This window comes from Strongylocentrotus purpuratus, unplaced genomic scaffold (assembly GCF_000002235.5).
Source record: "Strongylocentrotus purpuratus isolate Spur 01 unplaced genomic scaffold, Spur_5.0 spur5_scaffold_10, whole genome shotgun sequence".
Classification (NCBI taxonomy): domain Eukaryota; kingdom Metazoa; phylum Echinodermata; class Echinoidea; order Camarodonta; family Strongylocentrotidae; genus Strongylocentrotus; species Strongylocentrotus purpuratus.
Genome location: NW_022145595.1, coordinates 9,991,737 through 10,014,387, shown reverse-complemented (window position 1 = coordinate 10,014,387; position 22,651 = coordinate 9,991,737). Strand labels below are relative to the sequence as shown.

General features: G+C 38.1%; 2 protein-coding genes across 24 annotated transcripts in view; one reads left to right on the top strand and one right to left on the bottom strand.

The window, feature by feature from the left end:
- Positions 1–11,843, top strand: part of LOC579332 (Golgi-specific brefeldin A-resistance guanine nucleotide exchange factor 1) — a 37,934-nt gene extending 26,091 nt beyond the window's left edge. The window contains exons 23-37 of the mRNA XM_030980091.1: positions 266–365; positions 964–1,205; positions 1,829–1,946; positions 2,673–2,860; positions 3,324–3,477; positions 3,894–4,152; positions 4,466–4,608; positions 4,998–5,211; positions 5,750–5,949; positions 6,514–6,661; positions 7,682–7,908; positions 8,488–8,601; positions 9,770–9,944; positions 10,613–10,726; positions 11,506–11,843. Coding sequence (XP_030835951.1) covers positions 266–365; positions 964–1,205; positions 1,829–1,946; positions 2,673–2,860; positions 3,324–3,477; positions 3,894–4,152; positions 4,466–4,608; positions 4,998–5,211; positions 5,750–5,949; positions 6,514–6,661; positions 7,682–7,908; positions 8,488–8,601; positions 9,770–9,944; positions 10,613–10,726; positions 11,506–11,843 — 2,734 coding nt within the window. The remainder of the gene's footprint in view (positions 1–265; positions 366–963; positions 1,206–1,828; positions 1,947–2,672; positions 2,861–3,323; positions 3,478–3,893; positions 4,153–4,465; positions 4,609–4,997; positions 5,212–5,749; positions 5,950–6,513; positions 6,662–7,681; positions 7,909–8,487; positions 8,602–9,769; positions 9,945–10,612; positions 10,727–11,505) is intronic.
- Positions 11,844–16,011: 4,168 nt separating this feature from the next.
- LOC100893256 (phosphoinositide 3-kinase adapter protein 1) overlaps positions 16,012–22,651 on the bottom strand; it is an 86,308-nt gene continuing 79,668 nt past the window's right edge. For all 23 annotated transcript variants that reach the window (XM_030979422.1, XM_030979429.1, XM_030979424.1 and 20 more), the window contains one exon: positions 16,012–20,445. In XM_030979422.1, coding sequence (XP_030835282.1) covers positions 20,271–20,445 — 175 coding nt within the window. In that variant the 3' untranslated portion in view covers positions 16,012–20,270. The remainder of the gene's footprint in view (positions 20,446–22,651) is intronic.

Sequence of the window (22,651 nt, the reverse complement as noted above, 5' to 3'; positions counted from 1 at the left end):
GTCAGAAAGTAATTCACGTGAAGTAATTGAATATTAGTAATATCACACCATTCTGTTTCTCAGCAAACAATAATTGGAAAGAATTTTTGAGTAAAATGACCTTAAACAATGATATTGAATTTTGGTTAGATGATGTCCGTCCTCAAATTGAATTTTGTGCCTTTTCTTGATTTAATATTCACATAAATGGTTTGGAAGAGGAAGTCAAGCTAAGCAGAGTAATGTGTTTCTGCTAATTTATTTTCCTTTTTATTCTCCTCTGCAGAAAATGTGCAATGATTTCTGCCCACTATGGCCTAACCGATGTCTTTGATAACCTAGTCATATCCCTCTGCAAGTTTACTACACTTCTGAACTCACTAGAGGTAAGAAATGGTCTTTTCTCTCAGTTTTGCACACTTTTTTTTTTACCTCATGTTCATTATGATGACATGAAAATAGATAAGAAAAGCCTGCCTGACTCATAACCTATTAATTCATTCATTCGTTTTGTTTCTAATTCTCGTAAAAAATACATTCAACAATATATAATACATATAAGAAAATCTATAAACAATACAAAAGAATATGGAGGAGCCAGCAGAGGCCATTGGCCTTTCAAAGGCTGGGCTCCTATGGCCGCAGATAATTATACTTAGTTAGTAAAGAGAAAAGGAAGAGTGGGTATTACATTAACAAATGTGTTGAGGCTAATTGAACATAATTAAGATAAAAATTCCTATTGCATGAACCAGGTCCATAGACACCCATGTTGATAGTCAGTGCCTTTAGGACTAACAGAAAAGCCCAGGTTCAGTCTAGCGCATTATCCTGGCAACATCTTTGGCGGAGAGGTAGGAAAAGCCGTTGCAGCCGAGACAGCATCCATAGCCCATTGTCATGGCTAAATTGTTGCTTTATAGTGCTCAAGAAATGTGTTGTCCCATATAATGTTGATCTATGTTATGTTTTTCTACTTCATAGACACCAGAGGCGACAGCCATTGCATTTGGGTCTAACATGAAAGCCCAGGTTGCGGCCAAGACTGTGTTCAGCCTTGCGCATCGTCATGGTGACATCCTGGCAGAAGGCTGGAAGAACCTCCTAGACTGCATGCTCCAGCTGTTCCGTGCCAAACTCCTGCCGAGCGAGATGGTGGAGGTGATGGATTTTGTGGATCCGTCCGGAAGGATATCCCTCATCAGGGAAGAGATGCCTACAGTCAAGTAAGTTACTGTAGCCTTTGATAGAAATGAATGTCTGATATAGGGAATTCTTTCGGAAAACTTACATTTGTCAATCTTTCCCCTATACAAATGGTCCTACAAGCCGCCAAATAAGATGGAGATTAAATCATAATTTTGGCCACAAGCTAGCCAAATTTTGTCTCCAGTTTTTATTTATTTACCAATTTTAAATTGACAAGACTAGTCTAGAGATCTACAATCTAAAAAGAATAGATCTAATCTTCCTTATAACTATAATCATAACATTGGAAATCAATCTGAAACTTGGGAATATCAGGACTTACCTTCAGCTAATCTGTCCGATTTCGTGAGGCTGCTGTGCATGATGAGAGTGTCAGTCAAACTCTGACTGCACCCATGTAACCTCCACGTTAACCTACATTATTCAATGCCATTCTGTCTCTGTGTAGAGGCACTCATTAGAGGTAATCTCTGTGGAACAATGGTCAATACAAGAGACTGAAGCTTTTGGCCTACTGTACCCAACGCCCTGACAACAATCGATCTAGACCCTATGTGCATGTTTATCATTGTTGCTTCTGGTTTGTACAGCATTGAATTAATCTCATCCGCGTTGCTCTTTTTTCATTTGTTTTGTTTAGGTCTGATATGTCTCTCCTGGGTTCCTTCTACTCCTACTTCTCTCCTGATTCGTCCGCCCCCAAGGGTCCCACCCCTGAAGATCAAGAAGCAATAGAAGAAGCCAGTAACTGTGTTGAGGTAAGGCACTGATCAATTAATCTACCGTACTATGAAAGAAGACTTATTCAAAATTGTTTTTGCCTTGTATGTTTGGGGTTCCATGCTGGTATTCTATATTCAAAATATTATGGTGTTTCGTTTTTCTCAGATCATTTTGAAGACCAGTCTTTTGTAGGATGAGAGAGTTTCTAAAATACCTTCCACTACACATATGACTGAATTTACTGATGTAGTTGTTATGTCATGAGTCCTTTTATTCTTTTGCAAAAAGGATCTATATTTAGAGCACTCATTGAATAGAATTGGTCTAATGATTATTTCTCATGTATTCATATTTATTGAGGCTTCTTCACTTATCAGTACCAAATATTGTGTATTTTCATAAGAATTTTTTTAGTGGGTAGTAGTGGTGGTTGTTTTACCTGACTGCTAAGAAGCATTAATGCTTGTTAGTAAGCAACCAGAGGACCCACGGCTTTAGGTCCTCTCCGAGAGACCTGGTAATGAGGATTGATGCCTTACCAAAGGGCACTAGCGCATTGCCTTGGTTTCGAACCTGAGTCGCCGGATTACGAGACTACTGTTCTACCAACTAAGCTATCGCACCATCCAGGGTACCTGATAAACGAGAGCAAATTTCTTCATCCTAACCCTTTATCTTTAATGCAATAGAGCCTGATGCAAATTTTACTGCAGCATGTGTAGGATCGCCTATTAATAACTGTATTTTGATGATTTTCGTAGGATTGCCATCCGGAGCACCTGATAACAGAGAGCAAGTTCCTTCGTCTGGAATCGCTCCAGGAGCTGGTCAAGGCCCTGGTCTGTGCTTCTCAGGGTCCAGAGGCCGTCGACGCCCTAGGCCTGGTCTTTGACGAGGAGGCGGCAATCTTCAACCTGGAGCTGCTTCTTAGGGTCATCCTAGAAAACAGGTGAGAACAAATCTGGATTCTTGGGTTGATGGTTTATTTTACCTGACTGCTAAGAAAGCATTTGTATACTTGTAAGTAAGCAGCTAGGGGACCGACGGCTTTTAAGTCCTCTCTGAGGGACTAGGTAATGAGGATTAATGCCTTATCAAGTCTCACTGAGCTCTTTGTTATTAAAAGATACAGAAATGTGAAGCGTAGTATATTAACGTCATAAAAAAAAGTTAATTTATATTTATTAGTTTTTTGTGGAAAATATGGAGCTTTTTCACAAATGACTTCTCTTTGAGTTGCACCATCATAGAAAATATTGTCAGTTCAGGCCTAGAAGAGCATTAAACTATGTGTTAAAGTATGATTACTTACCCTTCTGGCTCCAAACAGGCATTATGTCAATTGTAGGGACTCAATGATGTTATGCATCAATAGTAAAAAGATTTGTATTTGTCCTCTCCTAACTTGACAGAGATCGAGTGAGTGCTTTCTGGACCGCTGTAAGGGATCATTTCTACACCCTGGTGGTGACCATCTCCACCCCCAGCTACCTGGTTGAGCGCGCCATCGTTGGTCTGCTGCGACTAGCAATACGACTCCTTAGGAGGGAGGAGTTCTCAGGGCAGGTGAGTTGAACGGAATGGAGTTGACTTGAGTTGAGTTCAGTTGTGTTCATTTGAGTCAAGTTGAGTTCAGAAGAATTGAGTTGAGTCAAGTTGAGTTCAGTTGAGTCAGGTTGAATTAAGTTGAGTTCAGTAGAATTGAGTCGAGTCAAGTTTAGTTCAGTTGAGTTCAGTAGAATTGAGGTGAGTTGAGTTTGCAATGGACAAGTAGCTCAATTTATTTGAGTTTAGTTGAGTGGTTAATAGGTTGAGCACATTTCAGAAGTTCTTTGGATAGGTAAGTAGAGTAGATGTAAATGGCCAATATTTGTTGGTTATCAGTTATTTTGGACCTGCTTTAGAAGTGCGACAGTAGAAGAAATGTACAACATTATACAAAACTTTTTCAGTTGCAACTTCCTCTCTTTTTTTTGTATCAGGTACTGACCTCGCTACGCATGCTGCTCATGATGAAGCAAACCGTCATCTTTGCCAACTGCCGTCAGATTGCGTTCGGTCTCTTCGACCTGCTGAGGACCAACGCTGCAAACATCCACTCCTCTCAGGACTGGTTCACCCTGTTCTCACTGCTGGAGTGTGTCGGTGCGGGTGCGGCGCTGCGCCCCTTGGTGCAGCAGACCAATCCCATGGAGGATAGCGGGTCGGGAGAGATCGATCAGCGGTCACTGGGCGAACCAGGTAGAGTCAATTCTTTAAAGGCATCGTTGAATAATGTTAAATCTGAGATCTTTGAGTGATCGGTTTTATAATATTTGTTTTTCCCAATAGACTGTAGTGTTATGAAAATCCACACTTAAACATAAAGAGAATGAAAAAGCTCACAAAACATATTTTTACTCTTTCCCAGAATTCAACTTTATCTTTAGTATCAGAAGAATATGTATAATACTGTCTATATTGATATGTTCCTGAATCTCAACTTTATTTTTAGTATCAAAAGAATATGTATAATACTGACTATATTGACATGTTCCTGAATCTTCTTATGTAGATGCCCAGTCCGACAGTGAGCTATCGGCCAGCCGAGAGACCCTTGCCTCTGACCATGGGTACACCTCGGACAGTGAGCTCTATAGGAAGTCTAGACGGAGTGGCAGTGAGTCAGAGGGAAGCACCACCAGCAGCTGGCTCGTTGTAAGTTGACTACTTGTTCATTTTCTTGTGACAGCTCTGCTTAGTTGACTTTTGCAATGCATGTAGTACCTTAGAGCCTGTCTGCACAAGTTTGGCCAGGAGGGATTAGACCTCCCAGCATGGTCACTGACAGGTGGTTATCTCATCGAATCAGCTCTCAATTAACATAAGAAAATGAGGACCATGGGGGACAAACGGTCACCGATTAGGCATTGTTTGCTATACAGAGGCTGCAAGTAGCAAGTACATGTAGTGCAGTGGGGCTTTAAGCTCAGGTCAAGCTAATCTATAATCAGGGGAATATTTCTTAGTCTGATTTAGAAGTATAAAAGTATGATATCGCTTTATCAAATTCTAAAGAAAATTGAATGTCTTCTTACTTTGTTTAGGTCAAGAATTCAAGTGAAGAGTCAAGCCGGCCACTGGTCAACCAGTTCCAGATTGCCCTGGAGATGGACATCTGCCATCACGACACCAAGTCCCTGACCAAGTGCTGTGAATCCCTTGCCTTCCTGGTCAGGGACGCTGCCCACGTCACTCCGGCCAACTTTGAATCCTGCGTCCATGCCATCAGGATGTTTGTAGAGGCCACGGTGAATGGGGGTGAGGTTACAGCCGAGCATTGCTGATGTTTTACTGATGTTTTTTTGATACTGTTCTTTGTTAACCCGGTTTGCTTTAAAAAAATAAAATAAAAATAAAATATGGGCAATTGTGCAATTGGCTGACATGCAAAGACAAAAGATCACGTGACTTTGTGATGGTAGGTCAAATTTTCGAAATTTATTTCAAAAGATGCGCAAGACTCGAAAGAAAAAAAGTCGTAAAATTTGAGCGCAAGATTCTTTGGCATTATAAAAAATCGCGAAAAATGTAGAGGGGGGCTTCTAAAGGCCCCCCCCCCCCTGGGGGGGGGGGGGGGGGGGCTAGAAAGGGTTAAAAGCTGTCATTCTAGATTGAAATAAAGCAAACATTTGATAATTGCTAAACACACTGGTATGTCTATGTGAAAAGGAACAATTTTATCAGTTAGAAGTGACATTATGATTATACATGGCATGAACTTTGCATGTTTGTTAGAAAGAGCAATTTTTTTAACCAGAATAAACAAGAAATGATCGTCTATAATTTCATCTTGCAGGAAAACTGAGGCATGAGCACCGAAAGCACCCTAAAGAGCGGAAGTCTGGCAAGAGCCACAAGGGCAGTGCTAGGGTCAAAGGTCGCGACATGTCCAAGACGAGGTCAGTGCCGGACAAGATGTCTCAGATGATGGGTGGTGAAGGAGACGAGGGTGAGGATGATGGTCCACCGGGCGGCTATCAGGCATTGTCGATACAGGTGAGTAGCAACTTGCAGAGGGTGTTTCACAAAGACTAAGATCAACTTTTAGTTGGACTTAACTATGGCAGGCCGTTCATGCCACTAGTTCCTCTAACCATTCCTGGCATTGGTTTCTCAAGGGACGTATAAATCGTCACAAATTTACAGAGTTTACACTGGTTGATATTTCATTATTTGAGGAAAACATATTATTTAAAGATCATAATTGACAGACCAATAGTGAGAGCAACCAGTGGCATGAAAGCCTGCCATAGTTGAAAGAATGAAAGAAAGGAAAACCTCCCTTTCCCTATCACCTTTTCTTTGAATCAAGGTTCAATTTTAGGGGCAACTGGAGATGATGTGCATTAATTGATTGTGTTGTTTCCTTTACTCTTTCTTCCCAGCTCCTTTTCTTTGAAGTAAGGTCATCTTGGTGCCTCACAGAAGTCTGTCAAGTAGTTAAAAGTTCCCTTCCAATCTCACATGTAAATCAAAGTTATAAATTGTAAAGAATTTTTTGGGTAATGGAGATGGTGTGCATTAATTGATTTTGTTGTTTCCTTTACTCTTTCTTTGCAGCTCCTTGATCTGATGCATACCCTGCACACGAGGGCAGCATCCATCTTCAGTTCGTGGGCCGAAGAGGAGGAGCGAGAGGGTCAGCAGGTCACCATCGATGCCGGAGCTAGTGCATTGTGGGTCAAGTGTTGGTGCCCACTCTTACAAGGTAATACTCTACTTTCTTTTATCTTGTTGATATTTTGTTAAAGTAGTCACTCAAAGAAAACTTATGACAACGGATAATTATGGACAAATTATATATGGATGGAAAGATTTTCTTTTGAAAAACATGAATAATTTGCTGAAAAATCATATAGATATCATGGAAAGGCGTAAAATGTAATTTTGTGGCTAGATGTGTGTCGCATGTGACGTCACAAATCTTGACACTCTGCGGTGGACCGCTGAAGGCAGAAAATCTGGATCTCAAAATTAACATTTTTGAGAGATGATTACTGCGGGCCCCTAACATATTTTGAAGAGGGAAGTTGTTATATTTGATCAGTAAGGCTTCCCCTTCGCAATGATAGAAATTTGCATCAATTCAAAACACTTTTGATTCTTTGAGTGACTACTTTAAACCTTTTTTTTTGGGGGGGGGGGGTGGTCTTCTTTTGTCTCCTGTTGTGTCTTGTGCTAATCAGTTATTGATATCAATGATGTTAGAATTTATTTGCCAAATCATTTTCTCGCTCTCTTTGTCCATGTTGAACAGAAGGACACAAAACTTTTGTGGGGCTACATGTACAGCCTGGCTTCTCCATTATTAGATTAGTTTTGATTTAACCCTTTTTATGAAATAAAAATATCACAAATTGTAAAAATATGAAATGTCCTCTGTTCTTCCCTTGGAATAAGGTGTCCTGGTCAATCTTTAATGTTAGTACAGTCAAACCTGCTTTAGTGACCACCTGTCTACAAAGACCACATTTTCTGTTTCCCTTGAAAATGGTTTCTCATTGAAACATGTACTAAAGGAACCTGTACATTAAGACCACCTGCCTACAAAGACCATTTTTCTTGTTTCCCTTGGGTGGTCTTTATAGACAGGTTTCACTGTACATACTTATGTTTATTTCTGAATCTTTGCCATCCTGTGTCGTGCCACAAGATGTAACATCTTTCAATTAACAAAAAGGGAAAGAAACGATTCATATCGTGAATATCCATTTCCACTCTCATGCAGGCATTGCCAGGCTGTGCTGTGACACCCGACGCCAGGTCCGCATGCAGGCCCTGACCTACCTCCAGAGGGCGCTGTTGGTCCATGACCTCCAGACCCTGTCTGCGGTGGAGTGGGAGTCGTGCTTCAACAAGGTTCTGTTTCCCCTCCTCACTCTTCTGCTGGAGGATACGCACGATCCCGTCGGGATGGAGGAGACGAGGATGAGAGCTGCTACTCTGCTTTGCAAGGTAAAATAACATTTTTCTTAAAATCAGTATTATTTTTTAAAGCCTATCGGCACTAGTTTGGCCAGGAAGGATGAGACAACCCTGCAAGGTCGCTGACAGGTGGTTATCTCATCAAATCAGCTCTCAATTAACATAAGAAAAAGAGGATAATGGGGGACCAATGGTCACCGATAAGGAATTGTTTGCTATATAGAGGATGCAAGTAGCTATAAGTAGTGCAGGGGGGCTTTAGACCTTAGAAGAATATTCATTGGTATTTTCAGCAACAATAACAAAATTAGAATTTATCTCATTTCTGTACTGTGGTTGATTCTCATTTTACATTATTCAACTCTTTGTACGCTTATGTTGACTCATGGAACACAATGATGGACTGCCACAATTAACTTCAGTCACACATACAATGTACAATGTGTAGGAATGTGCACTGTATACTCAATGCAATGTGGCAATCAATCTAGGGTTTCAGACTGCATTGAAATATTACACAGATAATTGCTTTTATTTGTATTTTAATGAAGTATTTCAAGACGATTTGGCAAACGAGTATTCATTCTCTCGCTTGATTGATTGACACAGGTGTTTCTTCAGCACCTGACCCCACTGCTCTCCCTGTCTACCTTCACTGCCCTCTGGCTGACTATACTGGACTTCATGGACAAGTACATGCACTCGGACAAGAGTGACCTCTTGGTAAGTCAATTACTGCATTCTTTCATAAAATCTCCTTTCAGGACAGGATTTATGTCAAGTGTTACATTTAGTCCGAGTCTGTTTTAAATTAATTCTCTATAAGAGACATTGCAAACAAAGTCTTATATGCTCAAGGTAGGTAGATTCTTGTGACATAGAAATGTAATTGTCAATCTATTTGGTAGAGTTGGTATTTTGTAGACCTTGACTGCAGAATTTTGTGAGTATATTTGGTCTTAAAGGTAATACAAAGTTTTGGTATGGGGTCATGGATTTGGTTCAAATGAACATATTGGAAGCATATGCGATCCTACAATATTCAGTGATCGTTGTCGCGGTTGAAATCGAGTCTAAAGTTATGAAATTGTAAATAATAAACTCCTTATGTTGTATAGCTCCCTCTCAAGGTCAAGATATTAATTAAGCTATAAAACAATGTTTCTTGACTAAAATCGACCGATTAGCTATTCCCGTTTGGAAATTATATATCACAACTACATATTCTGATATTTTCATGGTCGCAGCTACCATCATACGGCTGTAGGCGCTATTTGAAATTCATCCAAATTTACCGGGAGCACCGGTAAATTTTTATATTCAATATTTCTCGAAAGCAGAAGTGTTTTAGGGGCTGAATTTCCTAGTGCTTATAATACATCCACAGGGGCATCCAAATATATCAAAATTGTAAAGAATCACTATCTACCCAATTTTCAAAATTTCCCAAAACTTTGTATTACCTTTAATAATGATAGTAATATCTAGTATTTTTAGTATGCTCTCCATAGTAAACTATTTCACAGAGTTTACACAAAATAATCATACATAATATACAACTGAATTTCATCAAAATAGGTACAAACACAATGTTTATAATGAATAGGGAAAAGAAAAAGTATGTTTTAAAGAGTTTCTTAAATTGGTCTGTGGAATTTGCTGCTTAATAAAAGAGGGGATATTATTCCATTCTTTGGATAACGGTAAATTTGCAATAACCAGCTTTTTTACTTGTCTTGGGGAACGGTAAGCAGAAATGGGTCTCGAGAAGAGCAAAGATTAGGCCGAGATGGTTTATGAGATGTAAAGCAATCTTTGATATATATGTTGGCATCTGGTAATGGAATCTGGTCTTCATGCAGTTTATCCGAAATTGTTTTGTTCCCTGCAGTTTGAAGCTATCCCTGAATCTCTGAAGAACATGTTGCTTGTCATGGACACTGCCGGAGTGTTTGGGTATCCAGAGCCGGGTTCCCAAAGCCATCAGCTATGGATCAACACCTGGGAGAGAATCGATTGCTTCCTCCCGGGCCTCAGGAATCAGGTCTTCACCCCTCAAGAAACTGGTAAGTACCATTAGCTAAACCTGTCCAGAATGGCCCCTGATACATGTAGTTGTATATGGAAGATTAAGCGTTATTTACAGTAACCTTAGTTTTGAGTCCAATCGTAAGTTGGGCTTTCACTTCCCATCAAATATGGATGAACACTTGAATGAGGATCAACTGCTTCAGGCCTCGGGAATCAGGTCTTCACCCCCTAAGAAACAGGTATGTATTGAACCTGATCAGAAAGGCCTGTAATTGGTCTGATAGACGAACACATGTAAGAGTATGGGCCAGGGGTAGGGGTTTCATGATAAGTTTCATGAAATCATGCTTTCCGGTAATAACTGCATACATGGCTATGGCAAAATCATGCGTCCGGTAATTACCGGAAAGCATGATTTTGCCATGCACCCAGTAAATCTGTAAAATAAAAAGATTTTTGATGATTTCTGGGGCCCCATTCTATAAAACAGATGATGCACAGGTTTAATTAGTGGGTTGGTGGAATTGTGTGCATGCGGTACCTTTGAATTTGGTCTAAAATTATTAAAAGGTACCTTGTGCACACAATTCCTACCGACGCACTCAAACCTGTGCATCATTTGTATACTGTACTATGAACACATATCTTGTTCAACCATAAATTTCAGACCATTTGTTTACTTTGTTTTTCTTGCTCTGCTCAGCTCCCGTTTCCAAGCCCAAGTCTGAAGCCAACGTTCCGAAGCCAGATGTCATCCCCAGAGATGGAGCTGTGAGTCCCATTCAGAATGGACCTTCTCAAGCAGCAACCCCCAACAGTAGGAATCTCAAGACATAACCATAGCATGTTTAGAGAGATAGTTGCGACACACACACACACTTGTATGCATTCAACGGTCAAGTTATGGAGCCACAAATATTCCCTAGCAAACAATGCCTAATCGGTGTATGTTGGTCCCTCATAATCCCCCTTTTGTTATGTTAATTGAGAGACGACTTGATGAGATAACCACCTTTCAGTGACCTTGCAGGGAGGTCTAATCTCCCCTGGCCAAACTAGTGCAGACAGGCTTTAAGACCTCTGAACATGCACAATTTCTGTTGATGTTGTTGTATCCACTAGCTATGGACGCAATCAAATGAATCCTACTCCCCGTAGTATATTGAAGTTAAAAAATACGGCAACCGACATGTCAACAGCTAACAGCCTTTAGGGCAGTCAGATAACTTGACATAGAATAAACACCCTTCTGGCTCTCAGCCAACAATTAATGGTTTTGATGTATTAGTTTGCTTGCCATATTCCTGGAAACGAGTCAATACACATAGGAAACCAATCTCAAATTCATATGTTGTATAATTATATTCAATTTTTTTTTAAATGTTGATTTGCAAAATAAATGATAACAATGTTGGTTCCCATAGTAAGGTAGGGTTAGATTTATTTAGTATTATTCTGCATGTGCTGGCATTGACCGTTGAATGCCATTTCAAGTATTGCATCTGATTTTCTGTTAACCCATAGTCCGAATGCAGACTACATGTAGGTTTCAGTGTCCTGGTTTGATATTCCTTGTCTTTGCTCTTCACATTTCAGATGCAGATATGCCAGCTACTGCCCAGCAACCATCTCCCCGTTCTGAAACCCCCTCCCCCTCCCCAGCCACCCAGTCTACCGATGCCACGCCTCCACCACCGGCCTCCAGTCCCTCTCCACCACCACCACCAGCACCACAGACCATGCCCGCTGCCCCAGACACCGTGCAATCCAACATCATCCTTCAGCCGCCCCTCCCCCACCTCATGCCCCCGGGGACAGGGAAAGAGATCGGAGGGACCATCCCCATATTGCTGGACCCCAGCGTGCTTCAGGGGTCACCGGTGCCATTCATAGCAGTGTCACAGTCCCAGACCGCAACAACAGGGAGCTCCTAAAGATACCAGCGTTTAGTGAGGCAGCATGTATTTAAACAAAAGGGAGGTGCATATTACGGGACTCAGTTTTGAAATTCTTTCAAAGACGGGACCTAAATTTTAGGTGCCCATGCATTCTGGGCACCAGTTAATAGCAAGCCCTGTACGTTGAGAGAGTGCTTGCTACCCCCCAAAAAAATACTTTCTCAATTTCATGTATCCCTAGAACTTGAAACTAATATTTCCATCAGGTGTGACTGATTCTAGATGAGGACATTTTGTAAAAAGTCGAACATTGTACTGCTTGTAACATGCCTAACATTGGACCGCATGTGGAGGTCAATTCAGCCTCATGTAGGATACATAGGATTCAGCTCTCGGCCTCATACTGCTACATAGGAATTCAGTTTCGGCCTCATTGTCTGCGTGGGATTAAGATTCGGCCTTATACTATACCTCCTTTCTCCTTCCAACTTGAAGGCTTGTGAATTTCAACACACTGATATAAAAGTGCTCAAATAATAGGATCGAGTGACAAGATTTTCCTGGAACCTATGTATTCTAACTCCACATTAACTGTATCCCTCTTGGTAAATGTAAATCTTTCATGAACAGTTGGAAATCTATGTTCTAGATACATGTATATTGTACAAACTAGGGTTATGCGAGTGTAATGTAGAGAGACTTAAATAATGTACATGACAGATGAAAGATATTTTTGAATAGTTGAGTAAACTGTGCATAGACTACCATTGTACATGTATACTGTATCATATATTGCAATTCCACTGTGAAAAGTTGCCGTGATATCTGATTTTGATGTGGATGAAAGGCATTAAAATATGTATAAACCCCAAAGATTTGATCTTAAAGCCATTTGGCAAAATAAAGTACTGCTTACCGGTACATTGAATTAATCTTTTTTTCTCTGTAGTATTGTATCCAAATTCTGTTTACCTATGAATTTATATAGTTTATTCTTAAGTTAATGGTGCGTGCCAATTATATTAAAGACATGATTAAGATTGCAATACACTTTGCAAAATTAGTTTACTAGTGTAGCTTTATGATTTCTAAACTGATATTAAAAATGATACTTACGGGCTAGTATAAGACCTTGCTTGTCAATTGAATGTAGTTGCATCGATTTTCATAACATGAATTCCTTGACTGACAAAAAATGATTTTAATTTATTTCATCCACCCTAGATCATTATGACAATGCAATACTCTACGTCATGTTGTGATTCAATTGAAAAATTAACGATCTTGCTACATTCAGAATACTTCATGCCTTTCCCGAAAGAGGAATGAACATCATATGTACATGTAAATGAAAATGTTATGCTTGAATGTACTGTCTTACTTTAGCATTCAATGTTGGCTAAATTAATGTGAGTTATTTATTTTGTGCAATGTGTGGAAAGTAAACATTTGACAAATTTTGTTTAGCAGCACTTTTAAAAGAAGGCACTTATTGAATGACAATGTATAAATGATTGAATGCAAGGAATTTGTGTAAGTTAGGACTGCGTGTGCTAACGTTTGCTTTCTAGATGGACAGTTCAGATTAGAAAATCTGCTTGAAGAAAGAGCTATGATAAAATCTCCCGTTTTAGATATACTGAGCCAAATTTGTAGATAGATATCATACTCTTTTTCTTTACTGCCCTAGTGTTATTTTCTCAGAAATGCTTGCTAAAAAGTAATATTTATTGTACAAAAAATAGCAATGTGGAATTTCACTACTTTAGAGGAATATTTATGCCAAGTTTGCAAGATTAGGATATAAAGATATAAGATATAAAGATAAAGAAATTATTTTCTTGAGTATGTACTGTAAGTACTTTTTCTATTACATATATTTACCCTCATTTTTTCCAATTTCATAGTGTTATTTCATAAAAGTACATGGAATACTGGGTATTTTAATACATGCATATCCTATATGCCACATACTAAACAGGCATTGAAATACAATATATTGAAAATTAAAAACCACATACTTTATAAACTATGGATATGTGAACTTGCCATGCATACAAAAAGGAAAAGAAAATGTATAAGTAAATCTGACTTTATGGGTATTGAATTTGCATAGCTGGGGTGTTTTAACAAGTACTGTATGGAAATATATGTTGATGCGATTTAAATATTTAGTGGAAGCGAATTAAAATACATTTACCATATGTAATAAAGAATAAACTTACATATACGTTTAGTACTGCTTGTAGAGAAGGGTTTTAATATTCACAAATACTTTTCAATATGAGATGTAAATGTGCATACATCCAGAAATATGTTTGTAGGGTTTTGTGATAAAAATGTTTTTGTTTATTGTCGCGTACTACGGTACATCGTACGTGCACATGTATTTATATTGGTTCATACACTGCACCCATGGATAGCATCAATTTGTTTTACAATTCAGGCATTCCAAAGGCATGTGGATTGTAGGATAAGAGAAAAGTATTTAGATATTTGACTGTTTTTAGATTTCTAATTACATGTTCCAAAGCAGAATTTGTTTTATGAATTGGAGGGGATGCCATTTACAAAATATATTAACATACAATGATTTATATTATCCTTTGCAACATGTACTGGAAATAAGGTTTAAAAAAAAATATAGCTGCCTGTACATGTATTGAATAAGACTCTGTAATGTGTTGGTACACATAGCGTATATACATAGCTATTTTTAAAACCTTAAACTAACTTGAAAGAATTGTTTTATAGTAAGAAATATGTGTTTTATGTAAATGTGTGTGACTATGATTTTGCACGGGGAGTACAGAAATTGTGCGACTCTATTGCATGCTATTGTTAATCAATGATTAATTTAGATGACTTTAAGATATTTTTCCATGTTTAATACTTAATAGTATGAAATCCTTGAAAAATTGGTATCATTTTACCAAACATGTATGTTAGTGAACTACCACTGTATGAACACATATCTTTATACCAGGAGAACAGCTTTGATCCTCTAGAAAAAATATTGTCCAGTTTAAATTGCATCGAAATGCTCAACATTGCACAATGTACTGTGGGCATTTTATCTTTCAAGTCTGTTAAGGAGTTTGCCATATATTATGATATATATATGGTATGATATGTTTGTCAAGACAGATATTGGTTCTCACTAGCAAGATTGTTATGGGGGCCACGTTTTTAACCTGTACCCAATCCTGTGCTCCAGTGAAGATATTGCACCCATTTTGCCTTGAAGGATAAGGAAGTTGGTGCATCTGCCATTCGTATGAAACAACTTATTTTACTCTTATTTTTACAGGGTCATGCTTAATGAAAACCTCTCGCCCTAACTATATCTCATATATATGATCTGCCAGTAGTAATTGCTCCCTCTTTGACTTAATTTGAGTGCCAATTAGGCCTTGTACATGTAGGTATCGCCATTTTGCCTCCTTCCCCCTTTTTCCTTATCTGATTTTGTTGTTTTATGTAATGTTTAGGGTAGAGGTCATGAAATGTGTATATCAGATGTATGTACAAAATTATATTGAATAGTGTAAATCTGGATATTAAAGAGCAAATATGAACTGTTTAGATGAACACACGAGACAATGACTGACTGAACCGACTTCATCTCTGATCTAGGGGTTTTCATAGTTCCCAATGGAATCAAGTTCAACGAAGGCTGAGGATGGAGGAAAGGGAGGGGGTGGAGAGAGAGAGAGAGGAGGAGAGAGAGGAGGAGAGAGAGGAGAGAGAGGAGGAGAGAGAGAGAGGAGGAGAGAGAGAGAGGAGAGAGAGAGGAGAGAGAGGAGGAGAGAGAGAGAGAGAAGGAGAGAGAGAGAGAGAGGAAGAAAGGAGGAGAGAGAGAGAGAGAGGAGGAAAGAGAGAGAGAGGAGGAGGAGAGAGAGAGAGGATGAGAGAAAGAGAGAGAGGAGGAAAGAGAGATAGGAGGAGAGAGAGATAGGAGGAGGAGAGAGAGCAGAGGAGGAGAAAGAGAGGGAGAGAAGAAAAGGGAAGCAGGAGTGTGTGAGATGAGAAATGGGAGAGAGGAGAGAGGAGAAAAGGGAGGGAGAATGGTAGGTAGCTACAAATGTAGTAGATGGTGAATATGAGAGGAGAGGAGAGAAGGGAAGGGGGGGGGGGGAGGGGGGGGGGGGGGAGGGGGGAGGGGGGTGGATTGAGAGGGAGGAAGAGTCCAACACAAACACCGTTTTCATATCAAGCATTTCATATTTATTTATTTCTGTGTTCTGAAAGTCATCAACAATAGAGATATTTTTCCAACCCTGCACAATATATTTACAGGCAAAGTACACAATTTCCATGATGTTTCCATGTAAATAACTACTGTACATAACTCTTGACTATTTGAAAATTATTATTCTGTTCATGATTTCTTCTTACTGCTAACAACATTTTGACATTTAATTGAAAGACTATTGTGTGTCTTGTTACAACTATTGAACAGTTAAACACATACTTGTACATGGTAAAACAAAACAGCATACACACATAAAAAATGCGTAATGGGACAGATAAAAAAATCATAATTCAATATTTAGCTTTTATGCATCGGCTTTTATACACATCTCGATCTAAAGTCTATGTTTTAAATGATACCTGAAAAACTACTACATCAATATGCTTACTTGGTCACAAATTTTGGCCAATAGTAGTTCTTACAGCACAAAACATTTCAGGTTTTCAACACATGTATTTTTATTGTAACGTAAGTGTATCTGCCATACAAATTATTATATTTAAAAGTCAAAGACTAGTTGTTAACAAGAAGGGTATAAATTTAGAAAAATAAAAACTATGGTACAGATGACTATAATTATAAAATGATTTAAATGAAGTAGTGAAATAAAACGCCACATTTCAAAACATGATTTTTTATTTTTTAAGTCTCGACACTAACTCCATGTAAAAAAGTAGATTTACTCTCAAATCATACACTATACACCAAACCATATCATAATTGTTGAATTGCAAAAAACAAAATGCACGTAACCTATAACATCAAAATATTTGGTCAACAAGATTTCTTCATCTCATATCAGCGACTCAAACAATTCATTGGACTTGTTTGTCACATTAGCAACTCTTAACAACACTATTTTACAATTTGAGCTGGTTATGAAAAGTATTTAAATTGTTTGAACATTTGTTAAAGAATGTTTGACTTTACAACTGTAAAAAGTAAATTACTTATAGCACATATTAAAACAATAAGTTGCTGTACATTGTACCTATCTACTTAAAATTCAAGACATGACAATAAATATATATCTTTGTTGTTATATAAGCCCATAAAAAGTGGAAGGTTTTTTTCCCCCTTCTCTTCTAAAGCTGCAAGTCCTTTAAGTAAAGAATATAAATGTATTATACATTATCAAACAAATCATGGTTTGAATTCTCCCTTGAAATCACTGCCTTTAAATGCTGCATCTACATGTAAACTATGTGCAATATAAACTATTCATAGAATATCTATTGGAAATGTACATCAATGGCTGAATATCATCAGAATCTTTAATACCGTCAAACAAATTTGTTTTTCCGAAAAATAAAATGTACAATTATTAAAACAATTATTTATACTTTCATTACACAGTCATTCGGGCAAGGCATTATTCTGAGTAGGGGGGGGGGGGAGGAATAAAATAACAACAAATAATGAAATTCTTTGTAAAATTACATATTTTACAAGTCAAAGCATTACATTATTATAATATTCTCGTTTCTTATCAAAATCAAAACCTGCGCTGTTCTCAAACAATCGGGGTTTTTGAAAGGAAATAGTGTTGCTTTCTCCATAATATTTACAATTTCTTCTTTTTAAAAAGTGTAATTAATACGTTTTACATGTAGATTCAAATTTATATTTTCTATATTTAATTCTAATGATTTTGGAATCTTCATCTCAAACACAATAATTTGTCATTCACGACAAGGAATTAAAAAAAAAATACAATTTTAAGGTAGAAATACTTCAATCTTTGTGCTCAATGCCTATACAGGACGAATGATACAATCTTCCACTCTGAAGGAATCCATTTGAAATTTAGCGAGCTATAACATATTCGCAAACAATGAAGGAATGTCATGCAAGTTAAGAATGACTGTGAACTGGAAATACTAACTTCACAATAATTTTATACACAGTGAAAACTTTGGTACCTCCATTTTTAAGTAGATGGTCATGAACATTTTTTTACCAGCTCAGTTGAAACAAATTCTTTACAGACAGTCCAGTTTTATGTTTTTATACAATCTTAATAGATCAAAGAACAAATGTTTTTTTCTTAATTCTTCTAAACTAAGAATTTCAACACAAAATTTGTGCAATCAATAACAATTCAGAAATGAAAGGCTACACTATTAAGTACAAAACATCTTATTTTATTACGAGATTTCTATGTAAGGAAATTTAAAACAAAATATCCTGAGGTATCTTTTTTGAAAGAATTTCTTTTCACAATTTTTCATTGCACTCTACATGAATAGTTCTACACGTATATTTAAAAAAAAAGGTAAGAGATTTTTTTTTCTTCTCTCTTTAATAGTTTTGAAGATACCCTTAAATGTAATCAAATTTGAAAATTGTCAAAATGCGACAAAATCATGCCAATTCATGAATATTGTTTAAATATCACATGTATGTACACTATAGCTGCTGATGTTACCTTTCATTGTGTTAAAAAACAATTTGATATTTTCAATATAAAAATTGAGGCTTTGTCATGGAAGGTCTATGAGTTTGAATAAAAACAGAATAAATCTATTCATCTTCAAGATTTCACATACATGTAATTGTCACTGTTCAAAATTATTGTTATTACTTCCAACTTACTATTCAAACACTCAATGAGAAAATATACTTCTTTATTCTTTATGTACTTCTTACTTGACAGCTAAACTAAGGAGTTACCAGAGATTTGTACTCTTTGGCAAAACAAAAATTAGGGGATAAATATAAATTTACAAAAACATCAATACGTATATGAACTGATTAGAATATTTGTGCCCATAACATATTTCAAATTTATTGAAACACAATACACAAAACTAACAAATGGAATATGAGTTTGAGAAAAATATGGACTAAATAACAATGTGTTTGCAGCAAAATCTCTCTCTCACCCCTCTGTCATTTGTATGACTGTCTTTTGCCTATGATCAATGAAACAGGTTGCCTAATATACTTCTTTAGATCTGAACATGAAAGATGATAGAAACATGAGTCCATGTTCTTCTTCAATACCATTTTCTCAACATTAGTAATAATAAAGTAAAATCATTATTTACATTCAAATGACTAGAATCCTATTACACAAATTCAAATCAAGGCAACAACATATATGGTCTACTACACTTTCTGGTAAGAGCTGTCTCAAATCGTTAACTTCATCAAATACAAGGATATAAATTACAAGTGTAAGCTTATAAATGTAATTAATTTTTTTCTCTTTTAAAAACAAATAAAGATGAGCAATTGAACAAATTATTTTATCCTTTCATGATATCTTCAACCAAAAGAAAGTTTACCATTGTAAATTGGTAAGAGGCTATTAAAGTTGCATCCCCATGTTTACAAAAAAAAATGAATTCATCACCAGAAGATGCTACTACAATCAGATATATGATTCCTGTTTAGGGCATGAAATTTTAATACATGAACTGTTTTTTTTTAGACCATACACAAACAGCATTTAACAAAGCAACATTCATTATATCCAATCATTGTATGGCACAAAAAGGGCAAGAATTACTTAAAGAAAAAGAAAAAACATTAACAAACTAAATCAACGTGCCATGTATGATTTCTTGACCTAATCACAACAGTAACCATGTTTTTTAATGCAGAGTAGCATGATTTGTTCATTTTATGAATGATCTTTAAACAAAAATCTTTATCAACAATTGATCCATGTACATGTATACAGTCGAGCCTGTCTAAGTGGTCACCTCTCTATTTAGGCCACCTGTCTACAGTGGCCAGTCTTCCTGTTTCCCTTGGGTGACCTTAATAGACAGGCTTGACCGTACATGTATTTCGCAAAATATTTTCAAACGGACTATGACTCTGTGCGATTGGAAGACTTTACACTGGTTGTATCACATGGCATTTGGCATAAGAAGATTCCAGTATCTATAAGTTTACAATATACAAACATGTATTATATTGGCCAAGTATAAAAATAGCGTAATAGGATTGGAAGACAATATACTGGGCATATGGGGCAGCAAAGCTCCAGTAACGATCAGTTTTTAGTAAGATATATATTCAACAAGATACATGTACTTGTATATACTGTAGCATATTTGGGAAAATATAAAAGATAACTCTGGGAGATTGGAAGACTTATGTCGTATTGCATTAGGTGCAGCAAACTCCAGTAACCATTCATCAAGTGGCACGACATTGAAAGGGAGATGATGGAAAGAGCAGGCAGGGTTTCTTGACTATCTTGGTCGAGGGGCCCGAGGTCTGGGCACGGGTCTCTTGGGTTTTCCGGAGGCGTCTCGCTCGCTGGATGGGGAGGTGGGTTCGCCCCCTCCGTCGTTGCCGGAGGGGACCGCAGGCTCGCTTTGTCGGCGGAGGGGCTCGACGAGGGTGCTACGGGCGGGCTCGTTGCTACTGCAGGGTGAAAGACACAAGGAATGAATTGAAGGATTATGGATTGTACAGCCTATCGTCTGTTTGGAGCCAGAAGAGCATTAGGTTGTATGCGAAAGTGAGATTTAAAAGGGTGAAGCAGTTTCTGCTTTTAATAAAGCAGGGCGTTTCTAGGTGTCCATCTCCTGCTAAAAGGAGCCCTAAAAAGCTGGGGGAATGATGAAATCATTCAGGTGCCAACCAAAAAAGTGAGAGAGGCTAGGAGCGGTCATTTTTGAATATCTACTCTCTGCTCATCTACATGTATGCCAAGGCCAAAAACAGGCAAAATTTCTTTGTCATCTGAAGGACACAGAGACAGTGGTTCTATACGATGATACAGAAGTTTGCCTGAATGGCATACCGGTATGCATAAGGGGTCTCTGTTGCCCCTTCCTTATGTACTGTATCAAGTCATCCTTAATGTACATGTTTATTGTAAATGTATATTGTACTTTGCCGCATGTGATAAGCCTGACATCCTTAGAACTCTTTATGTAAATCATCAAAATATACAAAACATACAAAACATACAAAAGTCAAGTACATCAGTTTTTTTTTTTCGCCCAAAGTTATTCATTGTACAATTGCAGTATGATTAAGTATGAGTTAGGTCATTAAAAAATGCTCTTGAAATGCTTTAAGCAAATGATTAAACTGGCATAAGCATTAGCTTGACAAATAATATATATTTGGCACGACATTTCATTTTGCATCATGAATACAAATTGCTGATTATAATTGAAAAGAGGTCGGATTAGTCTGCTAGTTGGAAGGAAAAAAAGCAGGATACATCATAGATTAGACCATGACAACACACATGTACATGAAGGATCATAACAGCTGAAGCTACACTCTGAAATTTAAAAATCACCATTTTAAAGGAGTGAACACTTTTTCAAAATGGTAGATAAACACTTTCACTTTTAACATGCTGGATCTAACACAATATAGGTTGAATCTAGCATGCTTACTTTGTCAATTGAAAAAAATTGATTACTCGATCCTTAGCCCTTTAAATGGTGAATTAACATTGTAGTTTTTAGAGTGCGAGTAGTACTCGAATTGGACTTCAATGGGATGCAACAAAAGTCCATTCATGCAAGGCATGAGCATCCAAACGGGTTCTGGAGAACTTTGGGATACAAATTATTTGAGAGAGAGGAATTAGATGGGGTACAAGTCAGAACATAATACGCCTGGAGCCAAAAGCAAACTTAATAAGAGTAAGCAGCTCATGCAGGAGGACTGAGACCGTACAAAATGTTTTAAACTAACAATGTAGGGTGGTAGAAGACAATGAATAACTGAAGCCAAAAGCAAAGGGGTATCAACTCATGCAAGAGGATTGGTACAGGGTATCCAGAGGGATCCTGGTGATGTCAGAGGGGGAGTAAAGGGTTACATGACAGGGGTAGGGGTGCAAAATATCTTAACCTACAGGTGGTAGGTGACAGGAGACATAAAAGAACTGATGTCAAAAGCATAGGGGAATCAGCTCATGCAAGATTGTTGGTGTTGGTTATCCAGAAGAATCCTGATAAAGTAGGAAGGGGGTGGAGTAAAGGGTAAGAGGACAAGGGGTAGGGGTATTTAATATCCTAATCGGTATCAGAACTTCAACTGAAAACAAATATTTCATGCAAAAGGATTGTTCATGAAAGTAGACCGACCCTGCCGAGGGAAGGGCCGGGAAAGGGGGGGGGGCGGCGGAAACAATAACAGGAGATGAGGATGAGGTGAGGGGTGCAACATATATCTTAACCTGTGATTGGTTTTCACAGTGGTATCACAACTGGAAATAAAAACAAACCATCCATGCAAAGGAATCGTCTATGGCGATGCATCCTTCCGCAGATAGGGCAGGGCAAACAGAAGATGGGCGGGGAAATGGGAGATGGGAATGAGGAAAGGGTCGGGCAAACAGGAGAGGAGGATGAGGAAAGGGAGGGGCAAACGGGAGATGGGGATGAGGAAATGGTTGGGCAAACAGAAGATAGGGATGAGGAAAGGGAGGGGCAAACGGGAGATGGGGATGAGGAAAGGGCGGGGCAAACAGGAGAGGGGGATGAGGAAAGGGCGGGGCAAACGGGAGATGGGGATGAGGAAAGGGAGGGGCAAACAGGAGAGGAGGATGAGGAAAGGGTCGGGCAAACAGGAGATGGGGATGAGGAAAGGGAGGGGCAAA